Source organism: Lampris incognitus, chromosome 10 (assembly GCF_029633865.1).
Source record: "Lampris incognitus isolate fLamInc1 chromosome 10, fLamInc1.hap2, whole genome shotgun sequence".
NCBI classification, from domain to species: domain Eukaryota; kingdom Metazoa; phylum Chordata; class Actinopteri; order Lampriformes; family Lampridae; genus Lampris; species Lampris incognitus.
This window is the reverse complement of record NC_079220.1, coordinates 8,894,229-8,910,910: the sequence shown is the minus strand read 5'-3', so window position 1 is coordinate 8,910,910 and position 16,682 is coordinate 8,894,229. Positions and strand designations below refer to the sequence as shown.

At 50.7% G+C, this 16,682-nt stretch overlaps 1 protein-coding gene across 9 annotated transcripts; it reads left to right on the top strand.

The window, feature by feature from the left end:
- Window positions 1–539: 539 nt before the first annotated feature.
- On the top strand, window positions 540–12,297 carry pecam1a (platelet and endothelial cell adhesion molecule 1a). 9 transcript variants are annotated; one of them, XM_056287236.1, is made up of 15 exons: window positions 540–737; window positions 873–893; window positions 2,354–2,647; window positions 3,296–3,592; window positions 3,704–3,964; window positions 4,515–4,793; window positions 4,926–5,225; window positions 5,377–5,658; window positions 6,938–7,067; window positions 7,217–7,284; window positions 7,479–7,532; window positions 8,382–8,471; window positions 8,596–8,652; window positions 9,779–9,801; window positions 11,419–12,297. In XM_056287236.1, the coding sequence occupies exons 1-15, from the start codon at window positions 683–685 to the stop codon at window positions 11,587–11,589; spliced, it is 2,382 nt and encodes a 793-aa protein (XP_056143211.1). In that variant the 5' UTR covers window positions 540–682; the 3' UTR covers window positions 11,590–12,297. The 9 variants fall into 9 exon arrangements, with proteins under 9 accessions (XP_056143211.1, XP_056143210.1, XP_056143209.1 ...); XM_056287235.1 differs by having other exon boundaries at window positions 8,593–8,652; XM_056287234.1 differs by having other exon boundaries at window positions 8,334–8,471.
- Window positions 12,298–16,682: the final 4,385 nt, after the last annotated feature.

Here is a 16,682-nt window from a genome sequence, read left to right as displayed (position 1 = left end):
CCATAAGACCTCAGCAGTGCCACAGGGCTGACTGCCTCCATGCCACGCCGCATGGACGCAGTAATTCATGCAAAAAGAGCCCCGACCAAGTATTGAGTGCATAAATGAACACACTTTTCAGAAGGTCAACATTTCTGTATTATAAATCCTTTTTTGATTGGTCTTATGTAATATTCTAATATTTTGAGATACTGGATGTTTGATTTTCATGAGCTGTAAGCCGTAATCGTCAAGATTAAAACAAAAAAAAAGGCTCGACATATTTCACTTTGTGTAATGAATCCAGAATATATGCAAGTTTCACTTTTTGAATTCAATTATGGAAAATAGTGAACTTTTCAACAATATTCTAATTTTTTGAGACGCACCTATATGTACAGTAGCCAGGCGAAGCGACGCTGAACACGAGACTGCTGACAATAACAAACATAGACTGCGGTAGCATGAATTCCTGATTCCTGAGGAAGTAACAGTTTCCTGGCCAATCAAGGAACGTGAGAAGACAAGACGAAAACCACATCTCTCTTTCTCTCTCTCACTCTTTCTCACACACTACCCCAAACAGAATACTCCTCCCTCTGCATGACCCAGCCCTGTACCCTATCCGTCTGACCGCCCTTCTTGCCCCTGCCCGCTGGTCTTTCTGCCACTAACTCACAGCGGATTACCGCCATCATTCAGGATGAACTCCAGACCTCCATACCGACTGCTGCTTCTCACCAGCTTCCTGAGCCTCTGTAAGGACCCTTCGTTCTGCTTGTTGTAGGATAGCAGCTTTTGTTGTTGCTGTTTGTTCCCCCCCCCCCTTTTTTTTCTTATTGGTCAGTTTTAACATATTTGTGTTTTATTTTTTGTGCTTCCTTCCACAACAGGGCAAGGTGTCGGAGGTCAATGTAAGTACGCAGAAACACTTTGCATGGCGCACTTCTTTCACAGCCGCTGCAAGAGAGCGTTGGTATTTTTCTAGCAATGAGACAGTTTGAGGTTAGGGTTAGGTAAGGACCACGTTAATTTTTTTTCCCCCAGATTCAGATTCAGACAACTTTATTTATCCCAGAAGGGCAATTTAGTTTTACAATCTACCCAGACCACACACAAACTCGCAGACAAGCAGCGATCATCAGTATGTCAGAGACATTATACACATAAAGATAAGGCTTTCCGTGCAGGAAGTGGGCATTTTACTGTTGCACCCTACTTTTCTTAACAATTTGCATGAGTTTAAGGTTTTTTTTTTAAGTCGTCGTAGTTAGTTATTTTGCTTTATTGCAAAAAAAAAATTCCCCAAAATGTGAACGTCAAGCTAACAAACAACCAATCAAGTAACACTATATATATAGAAGCAGAGCTGTAAAAACCAGGTCCAGAAAGTAAATGTCCAAACCGTGTATTTGCTCCAACCATGTCACTAAACCAGCTGATTTCATTAACTAGTTTTCCCTACCTAGTCGAGGAGTGGTGTTGACTAGAATCTGCTGGTGTAGTGCATGAGTGGAGCGAATACATGGTTTGGACTTTTACTTTCTGGACCTGGTTTTTACACCTCTGTACAGAAGGTAGCAGTTGTTCGTTACTGTACTGTCTGTAGCACATGGCTAGATGACTGGGGGGGTAGTTGGTGTGTCTTAGAAGTGCTACAGAATATTCCTGCAGAATCTCAGTTAGCCGCAGATGAGTCTGCAGGGTGCTGTCAGCTCTACCGGGTGTGCCAGGTGGTACCTTTAAATGCCTTGCCCGCAGGACGAGCTCCACAGTAGTTCAGGGCCGGTTACTTAATGTTGTTGCTGAGTGAGAGCAGGAGCCGAGGGAAAGGAAGGTCAGCCGGTGTTTGTGGAAGCTTTTCCTTCCCGCCTGCTTTGTGTGGTGGGGCCCGGGGAAGCCCCGGCGCCAAACGTCACCTGCATTGTACTGAGAGAATAGAAACTGTTTCTCAAAGACCCTCACTCATTAACTACACAGTCTGCTCAGTCACTTTATTCTATGTATTGTGTGTGTGTGTAGGAATGATTTGTTGATTGTCATTGACTGACTGATTTGCGGATTTAATGATCGATTGATTAAAATCAGTGTTTCCAAACCCAGTCCTCAAGACCCCCCCCATCCTGCAGATTTTCATTGTAACCCTGCTTGTATTTACTCAACCAATCATCTCATGGCACTTGATTATGCAAGGTGTGCAACATCTGGCACAATTGATTGCCCATTGGCTGAATAACTACAAACAGGGGTCCTTGAAGACTGGGTTGGGAAACTGGATTAAATGATTGATGTTGGCATCAAACTAACGGGACACACTTTTGCAATCCTAATGCTCTAAATATTCTAAGTGTATGTGTGTGTTTGTGTAATACAGCGTACACTATAGATACTGTTGGACTCTCGATCACACCAAGTGAGACCGTAGAGAGCGGGAGAGTGGTAATCCTGCGCTGTGTGGTCAGTGTGAGTCATGACTCCACCCTCCAGCTGACGCATGGGTTTCAGTTCATCCGCTACGACGTTCCTGTTTACTCCCTCGACACCAAGGACACTAGTGTCTCTTATCGGCTCAGCCCGGCAAGAGCAGCTGACTCCGGTACTTATGAGTGTCAAGTCACAGTCAAGGAAAAGAGCAAAACCAGCAGCTCCCAGAAACTCACCGTCACAGGTAGAGATTCAGGTTATACCCAGTTGGCGCTCAGTGCTTGTTGTCCTTAGAAAGTTAATGTGGGCATCCAGGTAGCGTGGCGGTCTATTCCGTTGCCTACCAACACAGGGATCGCCGGTTCGAATCCCCATGTTACCTCCAGCTCGGTCAGGCGTCCCTGCAGACACAAGTGGCCGTGTCTGCGGGTGGGAAGCCGGATGTGGGTATGTGTCCTGGTCGCTTCACTGGCGCCTCTTCTGGTCAGCCAGGGTACCAGTTCGGGGGGGGGGGCAATCCTCCCACGCGCTACGTCCCCCGGGACGAAACTCCTCACTGTTGGGTGAAAAGAAGTGGCTGGCTCAGAAGAGTGGGATAATTGGCCGGATACAATTGGGGAGGAAAAGGGGGAGGGGGGACATCCAAAGAAGAAGAAAAAGAACGTTAAGGTGACTCATCTTAATGAACTCTCTAGGGACAACAAGCACTGGCTGATTTTTGCCATGAACAATATGACACATGATAGTATGGAATATGCAAATCAGTTGAAGTAATCCCATAAGTACTGCTCGATCAGTTTATACTGTACACAGTTATTCACAGTATATAATAACATGGAGGGCTCTCTCTCGGCTGGTACGTGGCGGTTGACTCTCCACTCCCCGGTTACAGGTCTGCAGACCCCGGAGCTGCATCTGAATAAGGTGCAGCCTTTCGAGCACGAGGAGATCACCGCTACCTGCAGTGCTCCCGAGGAGAAAGGCTCCCTCCTCTTCTACTTTTACCAGGAATCCAGGAACGGGGACGTTAAGAAAATCAAGCAGTTGGAGTCCAGCGGGAACTCATCGGAGACCAAGTTGGTTTTTGGGCAGGTCGGAGACAGCCACCTGTACTGCAACTACAAAATCCCCACTCTCTCCGAAGCAGGGAACTCGAACAACAGCAACAAGGTTCAAGTAATTGTCAAAGGTGATTAAGCAAAGTGGTTGCGATGTCATCGGCGTCATGACGCGACAGATGCGTGGCTGTTGTTCTGGCAGACTCTCGCTGACTCGTTCGTTTTTATGTCGTTTCTCTCAGCGCTCCACATTACCCCGACCATGAACGTGTTGCCCTCCCAAAATGTGTATGAAGGCGACATCATCGAGGTGTACTGTAAGGAAACGACAAAACTGAAAGACGTGTACGTGTTCCTGACCAAGGACAGGAAGGTCCTTAAGAAGGCCGTTAACACCCTCAGCCATCGGTTTAGGGTGCGGCTGGAGGACTCTGGGGAGCTGGTCTGCAAGGCGGAGTGGAGCAGCACACAGAAAGAAACCTCGAAAAAACTCATCGTCAAAGGCAAGCAGCAGATTTTCTTTTTAACACTTAGGCAGCATGCGATTGTTATGCCCTCTAGTGAAGTACTATTTTACGTTGGGCGCCCGGGGTAGTGTAGCGGTCTAACACGGGGATCGCCAGTTCGAATCTCCGTGTCACCGCCGGCTTGGTCGGGTGTCCCTACACACTTAATTGGCCGTGTCTGCGGGTGGGGAGCCAGATGTGGGTATGTGTCCTGGTCGCTGCACTAGTGCCTCCTCTGGTCGGTCGGGGCGCCTGTTCGGGGGGGGGGGGGCTTATGGCGTGATCCTCCCACGCGCTACATCTCCCTGGTGAAACTCCTCACTGTCAGGTGAAAAGAAGCGGCTGGCGACTCCACATGTATGGGAGGAGGCATGTGGTAGGCTGCAGCCCTCCCCGGATCGGCAGAGGGGGGCGGAGCAGCGACCGGGACGGCTCGGGAGAGTGGGGTAATTGACCAGATACGATAATTGGGGGGACGTCACATAGGAAGGTTTATCTGCACGTCTGTGTCTGTTGCGTAACGCAATCCCTCTCCTGTCTGAAACAGAGCTCTTTTCACCGCCACGCCTGACCATCCAGCCCCTCGACGCCTTTGAGGGGCAGCGTTTCAGTCTCACCTGCTCTGTCCCCACTTACTCTCAGACGATCAGCAACGAAACCATACAGTTTTCCATCTACAAAGATCACGTCCTGATGAGGAAAGGAAAAACATACAGCGCCGTCGCACACCCTTCCCTCAACGGCAACTACACATGTTTAGCCGAGGTCAAAACGAACGGTCACATTTTGCCAAAAGAGAGCCCAACGCTCGTTTTTGAGGTCAAAGGTAAAATTGAGTGAAAAATAATGGGGGGGGAGGGGCAACTTCACACTCACACCTGATCCCTGACGGTTCTTCTCTATTTAGTACCTTTTGTCACCTCGCTGTCCTTTCCTGTCAACCCCCCCCCCCCCGTAGTTCCTGTGTCTCCACCTGTTCTGAGTGTGGTCGGGGGTCGGATGGTGCTGGGAAAGCCCTTTCTGCTACTCTGCCGGAGCAAGAACGGCAGTCTACCCATCACTTACACCCTGCAAGGCCTCAGCAGGAAGGCTGAGGTCAGGGTGGTCAGCAGGCCCGGCGACCAGGCCGTCTTCAACACGACAGCCATCTACAAGAGCTCGGATATGAAGAACTTCTTGTGCATGGCCAAGAATAATGACTTCACCGCCCAGAAGAGGAGCTCGGGGGAGCAGCTGCTACGCACAACCAACATCACAGGTCTGGCAAACGCGGATAATGACGCCGCATTCAATCAAGTGGACTGTAATGGTTTTGATTAGGATGTGGTGTGTCAAGAAAGACATTATGAGCATCTCCTTCCAACTTTACTTTTGTAGCACGATTTGTTAACATGCGTCTCGCCCCGCAGAACCTGTGTCCAAGCCAGAGCTGACCCTGTACCCGAACTCGGGGGATGTGTCTGAGGGGCAGGAATTGACCTTGGTCTGCTCCGTTCAGAAAGGCACAGCTCCCATCACCTACACCTGGTTTCACAGCAAGAGAAAAGAACCCCTTGGTTTCCAGACGATCCCCGAGATGAAGGGGATGTACAGCATTAATAAGGTGCGAGCGGAGCACAAAGGGGACTACTACTGTGAAAGCAGCAACTCAGCCAACGACGTCAAGAGGAGTTTCACTATCACAATTACAGGTGTGTTTCAACATTCAGGTGTGTGGTGGTGGTGGGGGGGGGGTTGGGGGACTACATTCCAACCATTAGCAAGCATCTCTACTGAGGTGTCACTGAACAGAACATTGCAGGTTTGCAGTTCTGTACCTGAACCAATTTTCTGACCTTGGTAACGGGGGGGGGGGGGGGGGTGTCACAGAAGAGGTGAATAAAGTATTTTTAAAAGAGAGGTAATTCGGATAATCTTTAAATTATTGGTCCCCTGTTGCATATTAATCTAAACGATAAGACATTCAGCTGATACTCTTATTCAGGTCCATTTAAATTACGCGCAACCGAAGAATAAGCCTACATGGGGAACACCAGTTCGAATCCCCGTGTTCCCTCCGGCTTGGTCGGGCGTCCCTACAGACACAATTGGCCGTGTCTGCGGGTGGGAAGCCGGATGTGGGTATGTGTCCTCGATCGCCGCACTAGCACCTCCTCTGGTCGATCGGGGGCGCCTGTTTGGGGGGGGGCGGGCTGGGAGGAATAGCGTGATCCTCCCATGCACTACATCCTCCTAGGTGAAACTCCTCACCGTCAGGTGAAAAAGTGGCTGGCAACTCCGCATGTATTGGAGGAGGCATGTGGTAGTCTGCAGCTCTCCCCGGATCGGCAGAGAGGGTGGGGCAGCGGTCGGCGAATATTTTTTTCCTAGGATGAATCCGGAAAGTTCCCGCCCTCAGGAGCTAGGATTGGCCAGATCTGCCTGTCAGTCAAGGCCGATGCAAACGCGCAACAACCCTAACCCTAGCCACGTTTGCTAGCTAACTGTTAGCCATTAGCCACGTTTGCAACCAAGCTAACTGTGCCAACTTAACTGTGTGTGTACGGTAACTGAATATTTTTTTCCTAGGATGAATCCGGAAAGTTGACTAGGCAGATCTGGCCAATCCTAGCACCTGAGGGTGGGAACTTTCCGGATTCACCCTAGAAAAAAAAATGGCAGCCGGCATGACTCAAGAGAGCGGGGTGATTGGCCGCATACAATTGCGGGGAAAGGGGGGGAACCGCCCACCCCAAAAAAGAAGAATAAGCCTAATTTCATACATGACCATCATAACAAGAAATGAATAGCATGTCACCGAAGAGTCAGAACTAATGGATTCTTACTGTAGACTAAACAGACATTTCTATGTCCCTTGAGCAATCCTGGTATTTACAGTTGCTAGCTTGAGATATGACAGAAACGGTTGAATGATTTTGTTATTGCATTCTTCATAATCTGGGTCATTCATTTTCACCGGTTTGTCCACAGTAAACCTGGCCGGCTGGAAGAAAGGTCTCATAGCAGTTGTCTGCATCCTCATCACTCTGGTCATCATCGCTTTTGTCATCAAAAAATGCCTTTTACCCCTGAGGAGGAGCAGAACAAGCGAGCTGTCCGTGTGAGTAGCCCCCCTCCCCCATACCCGTATCAAAAAGCAGCGTTTTGAAGGTGTAGTAATGTGATTTAGAAACACTGTGTATTGCATGGCCTTGGCAGAGATACCTGTTTTGAAGTGTTGATTGTGTTTTCTCGTCCATCCTCTCTCAGGAAGTCGGCCAGCAGTAAAGTGGAACGGCTGAGCCTCACCATGGCCGAGGTCAACGAGCCAGTTAATGGTAAAGGCTGCTGTACTCGCAAACACTATTCCCATGTGACAAGTAGTACATCCTCACCGAGCACCGCTGTAATAGACAGTGACAGAAAAAAACAACCTTCTGTGATTATCGCCAATGTCTGGTTCGGAAAAGGAAAAAATTAAGATCTAAATTCAAATCCTGAAACTGATCATGATCGTCTCCTGTCTGTTCAGCCACTCCAGGTGTGATGGGAAGGAGTGTCTGGAGTGAGCATGTGTCCGGCTCTGGTTAGTATTGACAATAGGCTACACCAGGGGTGGCTAACCGTGTGCCACGGAGAGCCATGTGTATGCAGGTTTTCATTCCAGCCGGACTCCACACCAGGTGATTTCACCGATTAGCCACCCTTCAACCAAAGAGGAAGAATGTATCAGTGAAATCACCTGGTGTGGAGTCCGGCTGGGATGAAAACCTGCATACACACGGCTCGCCATTGGCACACGGCTAGCCACCGCTGGGCTACATGTTTACAGATATCATGAGATGGAAAACAAACAAAAAAAAAGAGCCAATTAACCAAATTTCCATCATCCATCCATCCACTATCCAAACTGCTTATCCTGCTCTCAGGGATTTTCATCATAATATTACTCGTTCAGGGCGGCACGGTGGCACACTGGTTAGCACGGTTGCCTCACAGCAAGAAGGTCCTGGGTTCGAAACCCCGGGGTTGTCCAACCTTTGAGGTCATCCCGGGTCGTCCTCTGTGTGGAGTTTGCATGTTCTCCCCATGTCTGCATGGGTTTCCTCCCACAGTCCAAAGACATGTAGGCCAGGTGAACCGGCCGAACTAAATTGTCCCTAGGTATCAATGTGTGTGTGTGTGTGTGTTTCAACCCTGTGACGGCCTGGCGGCCTGTCCAGGGGGTCTCCCCGCCTGCCTTCCAATGACTGCTGGGACAGGCTCCAGCTTCCCACGACCCCGACTGGAATAAGCGGCTTGGATGATGGATGGATGTTACTATTTCAGCACTACTCTTTCACATAACATCTTGAGAAAGGTTATAAAGTCCAGCTTTCATTATTAGCGTGTCCACTGGCCCATCTAAACGGTGTCACCGACCGTTGTATTGCAGAGTCAGATGACCAGAATAGCGCGGCCTCTCCGGAGGAACCGGAAACGCAATACACAGAGGTCCGGATCCGGCAGCTGGACCCGAGCCCGGGTAACACTCCGCCCATTCCAAATTCTGAATTATCATATTCGTGGACATAGGTCTCTAGTATTATCGTATGTCTGCATCAGTTGTTTACGTCTCAAACTGTCTACGTGTGTTTACTCCACAGCAGTGCCGCCGAAGAGGGACACGGACACGGTTTACAGTGAAGTACGGAACCTCAAGCAAGGTGCGACCAACTTCCGGTCCCCCCTCCCCCCCCCCGCCCCGCTCAAAAATGTCAAGTTATGCAGCCACATAAACCAACGAGTTTGAAAATTGCGCCAGGAAACAGAAACGGTAAACAGCGGCATTGTTACAGTGAAAAGAATGCGCCATTAAAAGGCACAGGCCCCGATCGCCAGGTGTCCTACTTCCTGCGTTCGTCAAAGGGAACTTCCTGTTCAAACAATCGGTGTCGAACAGGGAGTCCGTCCGCCGGGCAAAGTGCGTAACACGCCCCATTGTTTAATATCCTTGGAAAAATAAAGGCGACCACGGTCCGTGTTGTCCATTGTTGAGTCGCCGGCCAACTCCTCGCAGGCAAAATGTCAGCGGCGATGGAATGAAACACGCCCCACAACCCACGGGGGGGGGGGGGACGCGCCATAATGGGGCCTGGGTTCGCTATCAAAGAATGGATTTGCTAGTGTAAACTACTAATAAGACACGTTAGCCCCTAGCTAACGGAATCTGATCCTTTCGCCGAGCGGTTAGTGATGTCGCCTTGTGGTGCGGTACACCCCGTATCGAATCCCGCACCGGGCAAGAAAGTAACCGGCTACATGGTACTGCACCACAAGGCGACATCACTAACCGCTCGACTAAAGGGTCAGACAGGTCCCACTGGTAGTTTACACTAGCAACGGGACGGCATACACCTAGTGAGTGTGTAGGGGCTAACGGGTCTCATTAGTAGTTTACACTAGCAACGGGACGGCATACACCTAGTGAGTGTGTAGGGGCTAACGGGTCTCATTAGTAGTTTACACTAGCAACGGGACGGCATACACCTAGTGAGTGTGTAGGGGCTAACGGGTCTCATTAGTAGTTTACACTAGCAACGGGACGGCATACACCTAGTGAGTGTGTAGGGGCTAACGGGTCTTATTAGTAGTTTACACTAGCAACGGGACGGCATATACCTAGTGTGTGTGTAGGGGCAAACGGGTCTTATTAGTAGTTTACACTAGCAACGGGACGGCATACACCTAGTAAGTGCCCTTACACGGCGCTCATGGCGGCCGTCAGAGCTCTGATATAACCACCCCGCTCCCTTCGCTTCCTGAGCTTGTTGTCTGGCCTTGTTTTTGCAGGTGCCCCAGAAGAAGCCGATGGCGTGAGTAGAGCAATACACTCACGTACATACACACACACACACACACTCATGACTCTATTGTGTCTTCGCTCAGAGACCTCTTACGGAGAGACAGTGTACAATAAACGGAAACCTCCCCCGGAAACGGTTTACATTGTTTGTAGACAGGTAATATAAAGCGCTAAACTTCAGGGAATGAGAGTCACTTTCTTTGCGCTGTAGCAGATGTTGCCTTCATTTCACTATAAAACCCCTTACAGCACATGAACGCTTCCGCTGCACCTACCGAGGAGGAGCCGCCGCCGTTCTGCGGGTCCTCCTTATTTTGCCTTTCAAATCCAAGAGGGCGGCGCGGTGGTTAGCGCGGGCGCCTCACAGCGAGAAGGTCCTGGGTTCGAGCCCCCCCCCCCTCCCCGGGGTTGTCCAATCTCGGGTGGGTCGTCCCGGGTCGTCCTCTGTGTGCAGTTTGCATGTTCTCCCCCGTGTGCGCGTGGGTTTCCTCCGGGGGTTCCGGTTTCCTCCCATAGCCCAGAAAAGATGTAGGTCAGGTGAATCGGCCGTACTAAACTGTCCCTAGGTATGAATGGGTGTGTATGTGTGTGTGTGTCGGCCCTGTGATGGCCTGGCGTCCTGTCCAGCAGAGGTGTGAAAACCAGGTCCAGGAAGTAAATCTCCAAACCGTGTATTCGCTCCAACCGTGTTACTAAACCAGCTGATTTCGTTAACTAGTTTTCCCTACCTCGTTGAGGAGTGGCGTTGACTAGTAAACTACTAATAAGACACGTTAGCCCCCTAGCTAACGTGTCTGACCCTTTAGCCGAGCAGTTAGTGACGTCGCCTTGTGGCGCAGTACACCCCGTATCGAATCCCGCACCGGGCAAGAAAATAACCGGTTACATTGGTGGCAGCGGCGGGATCCGGAAGTGTGCAGATCCTCAGAAGTCTCTTCGGAGCACGGGAAGAACAAAGCACGAGGGCGCGCTTCCGGGAGAGGGTGACGACTGTAAACTACTAATAAGACACGTTAGCCCCCTAGCTAACGGGTCTGACCCTTTAGCCGAGCGGTTGGTGACGTCGCCTTGTGGTGCAGTACACCCCGTATCGAATCCCGCACCGGGCAAGAAAATAACCAGTTACAATGGTTTACTTCCTGGAACTGGTTTTCACACCTCTGCAGTCCAGGGTGTCTCCCCGCCTGCCGCCCAATGACTGCTGGGATAGGCTCCAGCATCCCCGTGACCCTGAGAGCAGGATAAGCGGTTTAATATAACGGATGGATGGAGTTAACGCTGTGATTCGCTGCCCGGATATTCAATCTTGTGGTCAATCTGTAACAAAGGCAGGCACCAGCCACGGACACCAGCGGCGATCACACAAGCAAACGTAGTGTAGCGAATTCGGGGGACACCGCAACCACAGGAACCGCCGCGGCCGGGAAGCGAACCCGTATCGCCCGCACCGCAGGAGGCATCGCTAACCGCTCGAGTAAAGGCTCAGACCCGTCAGCCAGCGGCCAACGTGTCTTCTTATCCATGCATGTTACAGTAGTTTCACTAATGCAGTTTTCATCGGAGCTCTGATTTTTAGTAAACCTTTAGAATTTTTGCCATCTCTCTCTCTCTCTCCCCCTCTCCTCAGGGGACGGTTGAGTACGCCCAGCTGAATCACGACATCGGTCAACAAAATGCCCACTGGAACCACGATAACCCTGCTGACCACAGCGTCCAAAACGAACACGGCGATGACGGCGAAATCATCGACGTCGTCAACGATGACGACTGCACCCAACATCCACCTCCAGACTGTTAGCTCCGCCCATCTTCCACTCAGAATATTTATTCTTTCCAGGTGATTTCTCCTTCGCTCAAATATTTTATCATGGGGGCGGTGGCGTGGCGGTCTATTTTGTTGCCTACCAACAAGGGGGATCGGCGGTTCGAATCCCCGCGTTACCTCCGACTTGGTCGGGCGTCCCTACGGACACAATTGGCCGTGTCTGCGGGTGGGAAGCCGGATGTGGGTGTGTGTCCTGGTCGCCTTATTATGAATCCCACGGCACTTCCGGGCAAGACACGCCCCGCGTAACATTCAAGCGCTAGGATTGGCCAGATTGGCCAGTACTCGTTGGTTGGGTTGGTTAGGGTTAAGGTTAGCTAATCAGATGCAGAGTAGGGGCGGGTCTTCCTAGAATCCTAGCGCCTGGACGCCACGCGGGGCGTGTCGTGCCTAGAAGTGCCGTGGGATTCATAATAACGCCGCTTCCTGCACTAGCGCCTCCTCTGGTTGGTCGGGGGCGCCTGTTGGGGGGGGGGGTAGCATAATCCTCCCGCGCGCTACGTCCCCCTGGCGAAACTCCTCATTGTCAGGTGAAAAGAAGCGGCTGGCAAATCCACATGTATCGGAGGAGCCACGTGGTAGTCTGCAGCCCTCCCCGGATCGGCAGAGGGGGTGGAGCAGTGACCCGGACGGCTCAAAAAAGAGCGGGGTAATTGGCCGGATACAACTGGGGAGAAAAAGCGGGGGGGGGGGGGGACAAAAAAAACAGATTTTATCATCATGAAATCTCCATGACAATATGATGTATTATTTGATGCTTTGCAAACAACTGTACATGTGCTTGTAATGCAGAATGTGTTTTGCCTTTGACGAAGGCCAAATAAAATGCTTTTGTTTACTTGGGCTCCTTCTCTCATCAGCCGGTAGGGCTTTTCTTTCCCGAGAACACCATCACAGCACGTGTAACCCAAAGGAAAAGGCATTCAAATCTAGATCCACCTATCGGTGGCAGAGGGACTCTGTGTGGGGAGTGCTGACTGATTGGGAACAAAGCTGACCATGAGAAAAGGAATTAGCACTACCTGATGGCCCCACAAGAGGGCAGCATATTGATAAAGCCGCATGGAAACTTTGTTCCATCTGACTGAACTCCTTAGATGTGAGGGGGGGGGGCTTACACTGTGTTGTTACAGCATCGGGTCACATGGGTTTCACTTACCGCCCTCTGATGTCTGACTGAGTGACATAACGTGGGCCGAATCAAGGTCCCGCAGCTTCCTCTGTGCTCCACAAGGCAAACGCTAAACCAGATTACGTCATATTCTGCTCCGAATTCAGGTTCCTTTGAGAGGCTTGGACACTTCGGCATGGAAGACCACAAAACATGTGAATATTTATCTGCATGCACCCAGACCATACTCGTCGTTAGATACCGAACCCTGCAGGTGCGAGGGATGCCATGAATATTCACAACGGTGCGAACCGTGTACGGCCCGGTCTCTCGGCGTATTAAATTACCGTCAGTTTGACACTTAAAGCAGGGCGACCATTAAGCCGAAGTCATAAAACCTGATCTCTTGTGTTGCAATACACCCCTAAACAATGGCAGTGACTCGTGTCTGCAGGGCAGGGAGGAGTTTCCCCAACTGCAGTTTAATTTTTCATTCGTATTTGTATCCCTGAAACTAAGCAGCGAGTTCTTAAACGTCGCCCAACAGAGACGAGTTCTTGTGTTTGTTTTTATTTACTATGTTTGGGGTTTGGTTTTTTCTTAAGAACGTGGACAGCATAGAACCGGTTCACAAACGTCACGGCCATTGCCGTCAGCTTAAGGGGGGGGGGGGGTCTGCGTTCTGAAAGGAAGTTCACGGGGGATGCTGAGAGGCGGGCCAAATCCATGTGGGAATCCACAGAACCTGACACCGGGGCTAACACCGACAGCCTGCCACCATTTTAGACGCTTTCATCTCCATTCCTCTCGCAAGCCCACTTATACGGTGGCCTACGGGGCGAAGCATTCGTCTTCATTAGGGTCAGCCCAACCCCGCTACTGGGATTTTGTTTCTCTCTGTGTGTATGTGTGTGTGTGTCTGGCAGTATTTCTGCACGAACGTGTATGCGTATCTGTACGCGCCCGCATTGTGCGTGTTCATAGTAGGTATTGAACACAGCACTGTGTGTGTGTCGCAGGTTCGAATCCATTGCAATTCACAGAGCCGCTTGATATTTCTTCCGCTTCACTTCCTCGCCTCCCTTCCTCTGGCTGCGGCCCGGGTGCAGTGCTGCGAACGGGAACTCGAGTCTGCGTTGTACACTTGATGACCCCATGGAGCGGCACCCTAGATTCAAGGGTTTCTCCCCCCCTACCCCCACCCCGAGTCAGTCAAGGCTCATACTGAGTGACGTCGGTCTCCTGGGCGAGTGCAGGGCCCCTGCGAGGCTTCTCTGAGGGACATGGCATCGGATCGGCGGTCCGAAAGTGAAAAACCCCATTCTGCCCGCGATGACAGAATCATGTCTCAGCCGTCTAGAGTTCTGCACACTGGCCCTATTATTATACCACACACACACACCGCTGTTTAACCAGTCACACACACACACAACCTGGAGGCCAGCCTCGACACCAGCGGGCAGCATATTTTGGGCGCCGGTGACCCGGGCACGGCTATCTTTTATCGACACCACTGTGGAGTATTACTGAGTCACTTGTGGCAATATCAGAGCTGGGAATAAGTAGGGCGGGGTATTAATTCAGTGTTACCATTTACTGTCTGACACTGGTGTTGTGTATCAAGATGAAATTCATATTGTGATGCATCATTTTGTCGTCTGAATTAATGGTAACGAGTCTACTGCTTAAAATGTCTGACAAAATGAAATATTTGAGGGAGGGTTATTTGAAACCTAGTTTTGGCTTGAAACCGTACCGTACATTATCAAATGGTTCAATGGGAGGAGCCTCAGACGAATTCTTTTAACGTGCAATTTTTGCCGATGTAAGAAGATATCTCGATATATTCATACCGCATATATAACTGCTATGATTATCATGTAGATGGTATCATCCAGCGCTAGGAGCAGGTTCTCAGCTGTATTGTCAGTGGAGCGGTCTATTCCTTTGCCTACCAACACGGGGATCGCCGGTTCGAATCCCCCCGTTACCTCCGGCTTGCTTGGGCATCCCTACAGACACAATTGGCCTCGTCTGTGGGTGGGAAGCTGGATGCAGGTGTGTGTCCTGGTCGCTGCACTAGCGCCTCCTCTGGTCGGTCAGGGCACCTGTTCTGGTGGGGGGGGGGACTGCGGGGAATAGCATGATCCTCCCACGCGCTACGTCCTCCTGGTGAAACTCCTCACTGTCAGGTGAAAAGAAGCGGCTGGCAACTCCACATGTATGGGAGGAGGTATGTGGTAGTCTGGAGCCCTCCCCGGATCGGCAGAGGGGGTGGAGCAGCGACCAGGACAGCTTGGAAGAGTGGGGTAATCGGTCGGGTACAATTGGGGAGAAACGAGGGGGGGGGGGTAATCAACAAAAAAAAAGTGTACTGACCAAAAAAAGGCCTCACCCCGTGATTGTGCCAAGGGCTGGAGCATCCTCTCAGGCATGCACACTGGCCGAGGAAGCCGCTGATTTCTCCCTCAGAGACCAGTTCCCCGTGTGGGTGGCCCGTCTGTGAGCCCTGTCAAGGAGAAGGTGGTGACTTTACTACGTGCCTAAATCCACGACGTGACATCATGTGCTCTCGTAAACCGCCGGGAGTCCTGTTACAAGGTGGCCTACAGTACGGTGTCGACCTACACCCGCATCACCCTTACAGCAGCGCCCGACTCCACGGAAATGGGGCAAATGGTGCGGTAACCGAGGGAAGGGCCACGCTATACGTGCAGCAAGTCTGGCAAGAGAAAGACAGGAGTGCATTAACCTCCATTCAACCGTTCGGCGTAAAGGGTGACAAAATGTGAAACAGGAGAACACCCCGTGCTCTCTCTTTTACTGCCTGTATGTGCATCCGTGTCCCTGTCACGTAACCTGATCCGGCCCGTCCTGTATCTGGAGCATGAGTGCTGAACTGCAATTGGCCACTCTGCTAAAATTGGCATATTGACCCCCGTGAAATGCATTCTGGGAATATTCTGTCTTTAACGTGGCCTTATGGGGCCGGTGCTGTTTGTGGCCCCTCAGACGGAGCAGTGAGGTCATCACTAAGAGTTATTTAGTGAGACGTCTGCTGAGACGGTCTTGTCTTGATTGCTGTGCAAGGCGTGTTTTCCTTCCATTTCCCGTCATGCCGCATTATCGCACTGTGCCACAAAATGTTGTCTAATTCCTAAAATTGTGTATGTTTTACTCGTACGTTCAACCAGTATTGCTTCTGCTACTTTTTATAAAGCAGCTCCTAATATTTGCTTTTCTCCCCGTACTTCAGTAAAAAAGACTTAAGGGGTGGATGTACAATTAATGATACTACAATTAACAGAAGTATTAAGAGTAACTATCACCATGATTAACATCAGTGGTGGTTTGGTAGCAGTACTTTCATTAGTATTTTTGTGTTGTTATTAGCAGTATTAAATAGTGTTACTAAATTGTATGTTTACATGTTTTAAGAAAAAAAAAACTGTTGGGTGACTGGGTAGTGTAGCGGTCGATTCCACTACTTACCAACACGGGGATCGCCGGTTCGAATCCCTGCGTTACCTCCGGCTTGGTTGGGCGTCCCTACAGAAACAGTTGGCTGCGTCCGCGGGCGGACGTAGGTATGTATGTCGGATGTGGGTATGTGTCCTGGTTGCTGCACTAGCGCCTCCTCTGATCAGTCGGGGCGCCTGTTTGGGGGGGGGGGACTGGGGGGAATAGCGTGATCCTCCCACGCGCTACGTCCCCCTGGTGAAACTCCTCACTGTCAGGTGAAAAGAAGCGGCTGGTGACTCCACATGTATCAGAGGAGGCATGTGGTGGTCTGCAGCCCTCCCCGGATCAGCAGAGGGGGGTAGCAGCGACCAGGATGGCTCGGAAGAGTGGGGTAATCGCCCAAGCACAACTGGGGAGAAAAAGGGGAAAAATAATAATAATAATAATATTGCTTTTAAATTGTACTGCAGCATTTACTGGCTCAAAACGGTTT

Coding starts and splice junctions, on each gene's coding strand:
- pecam1a (XM_056287233.1), top strand. CDS start 683: ATGAACTCCAGACCTCCATACCGACTGCTGCTTCTCACCAGCTTCCTG. Junction 7,068..7,216: donor AGAACAAGCGAGCTGTCCGT/GTGAGTAGCCCC, acceptor ATCCTCTCTCAG/GAAGTCGGCCAGCAGTAAAG. Junction 8,472..8,592: donor GCAGCTGGACCCGAGCCCGG/GTAACACTCCGC, acceptor TTTACTCCACAG/CAGTGCCGCCGAAGAGGGAC.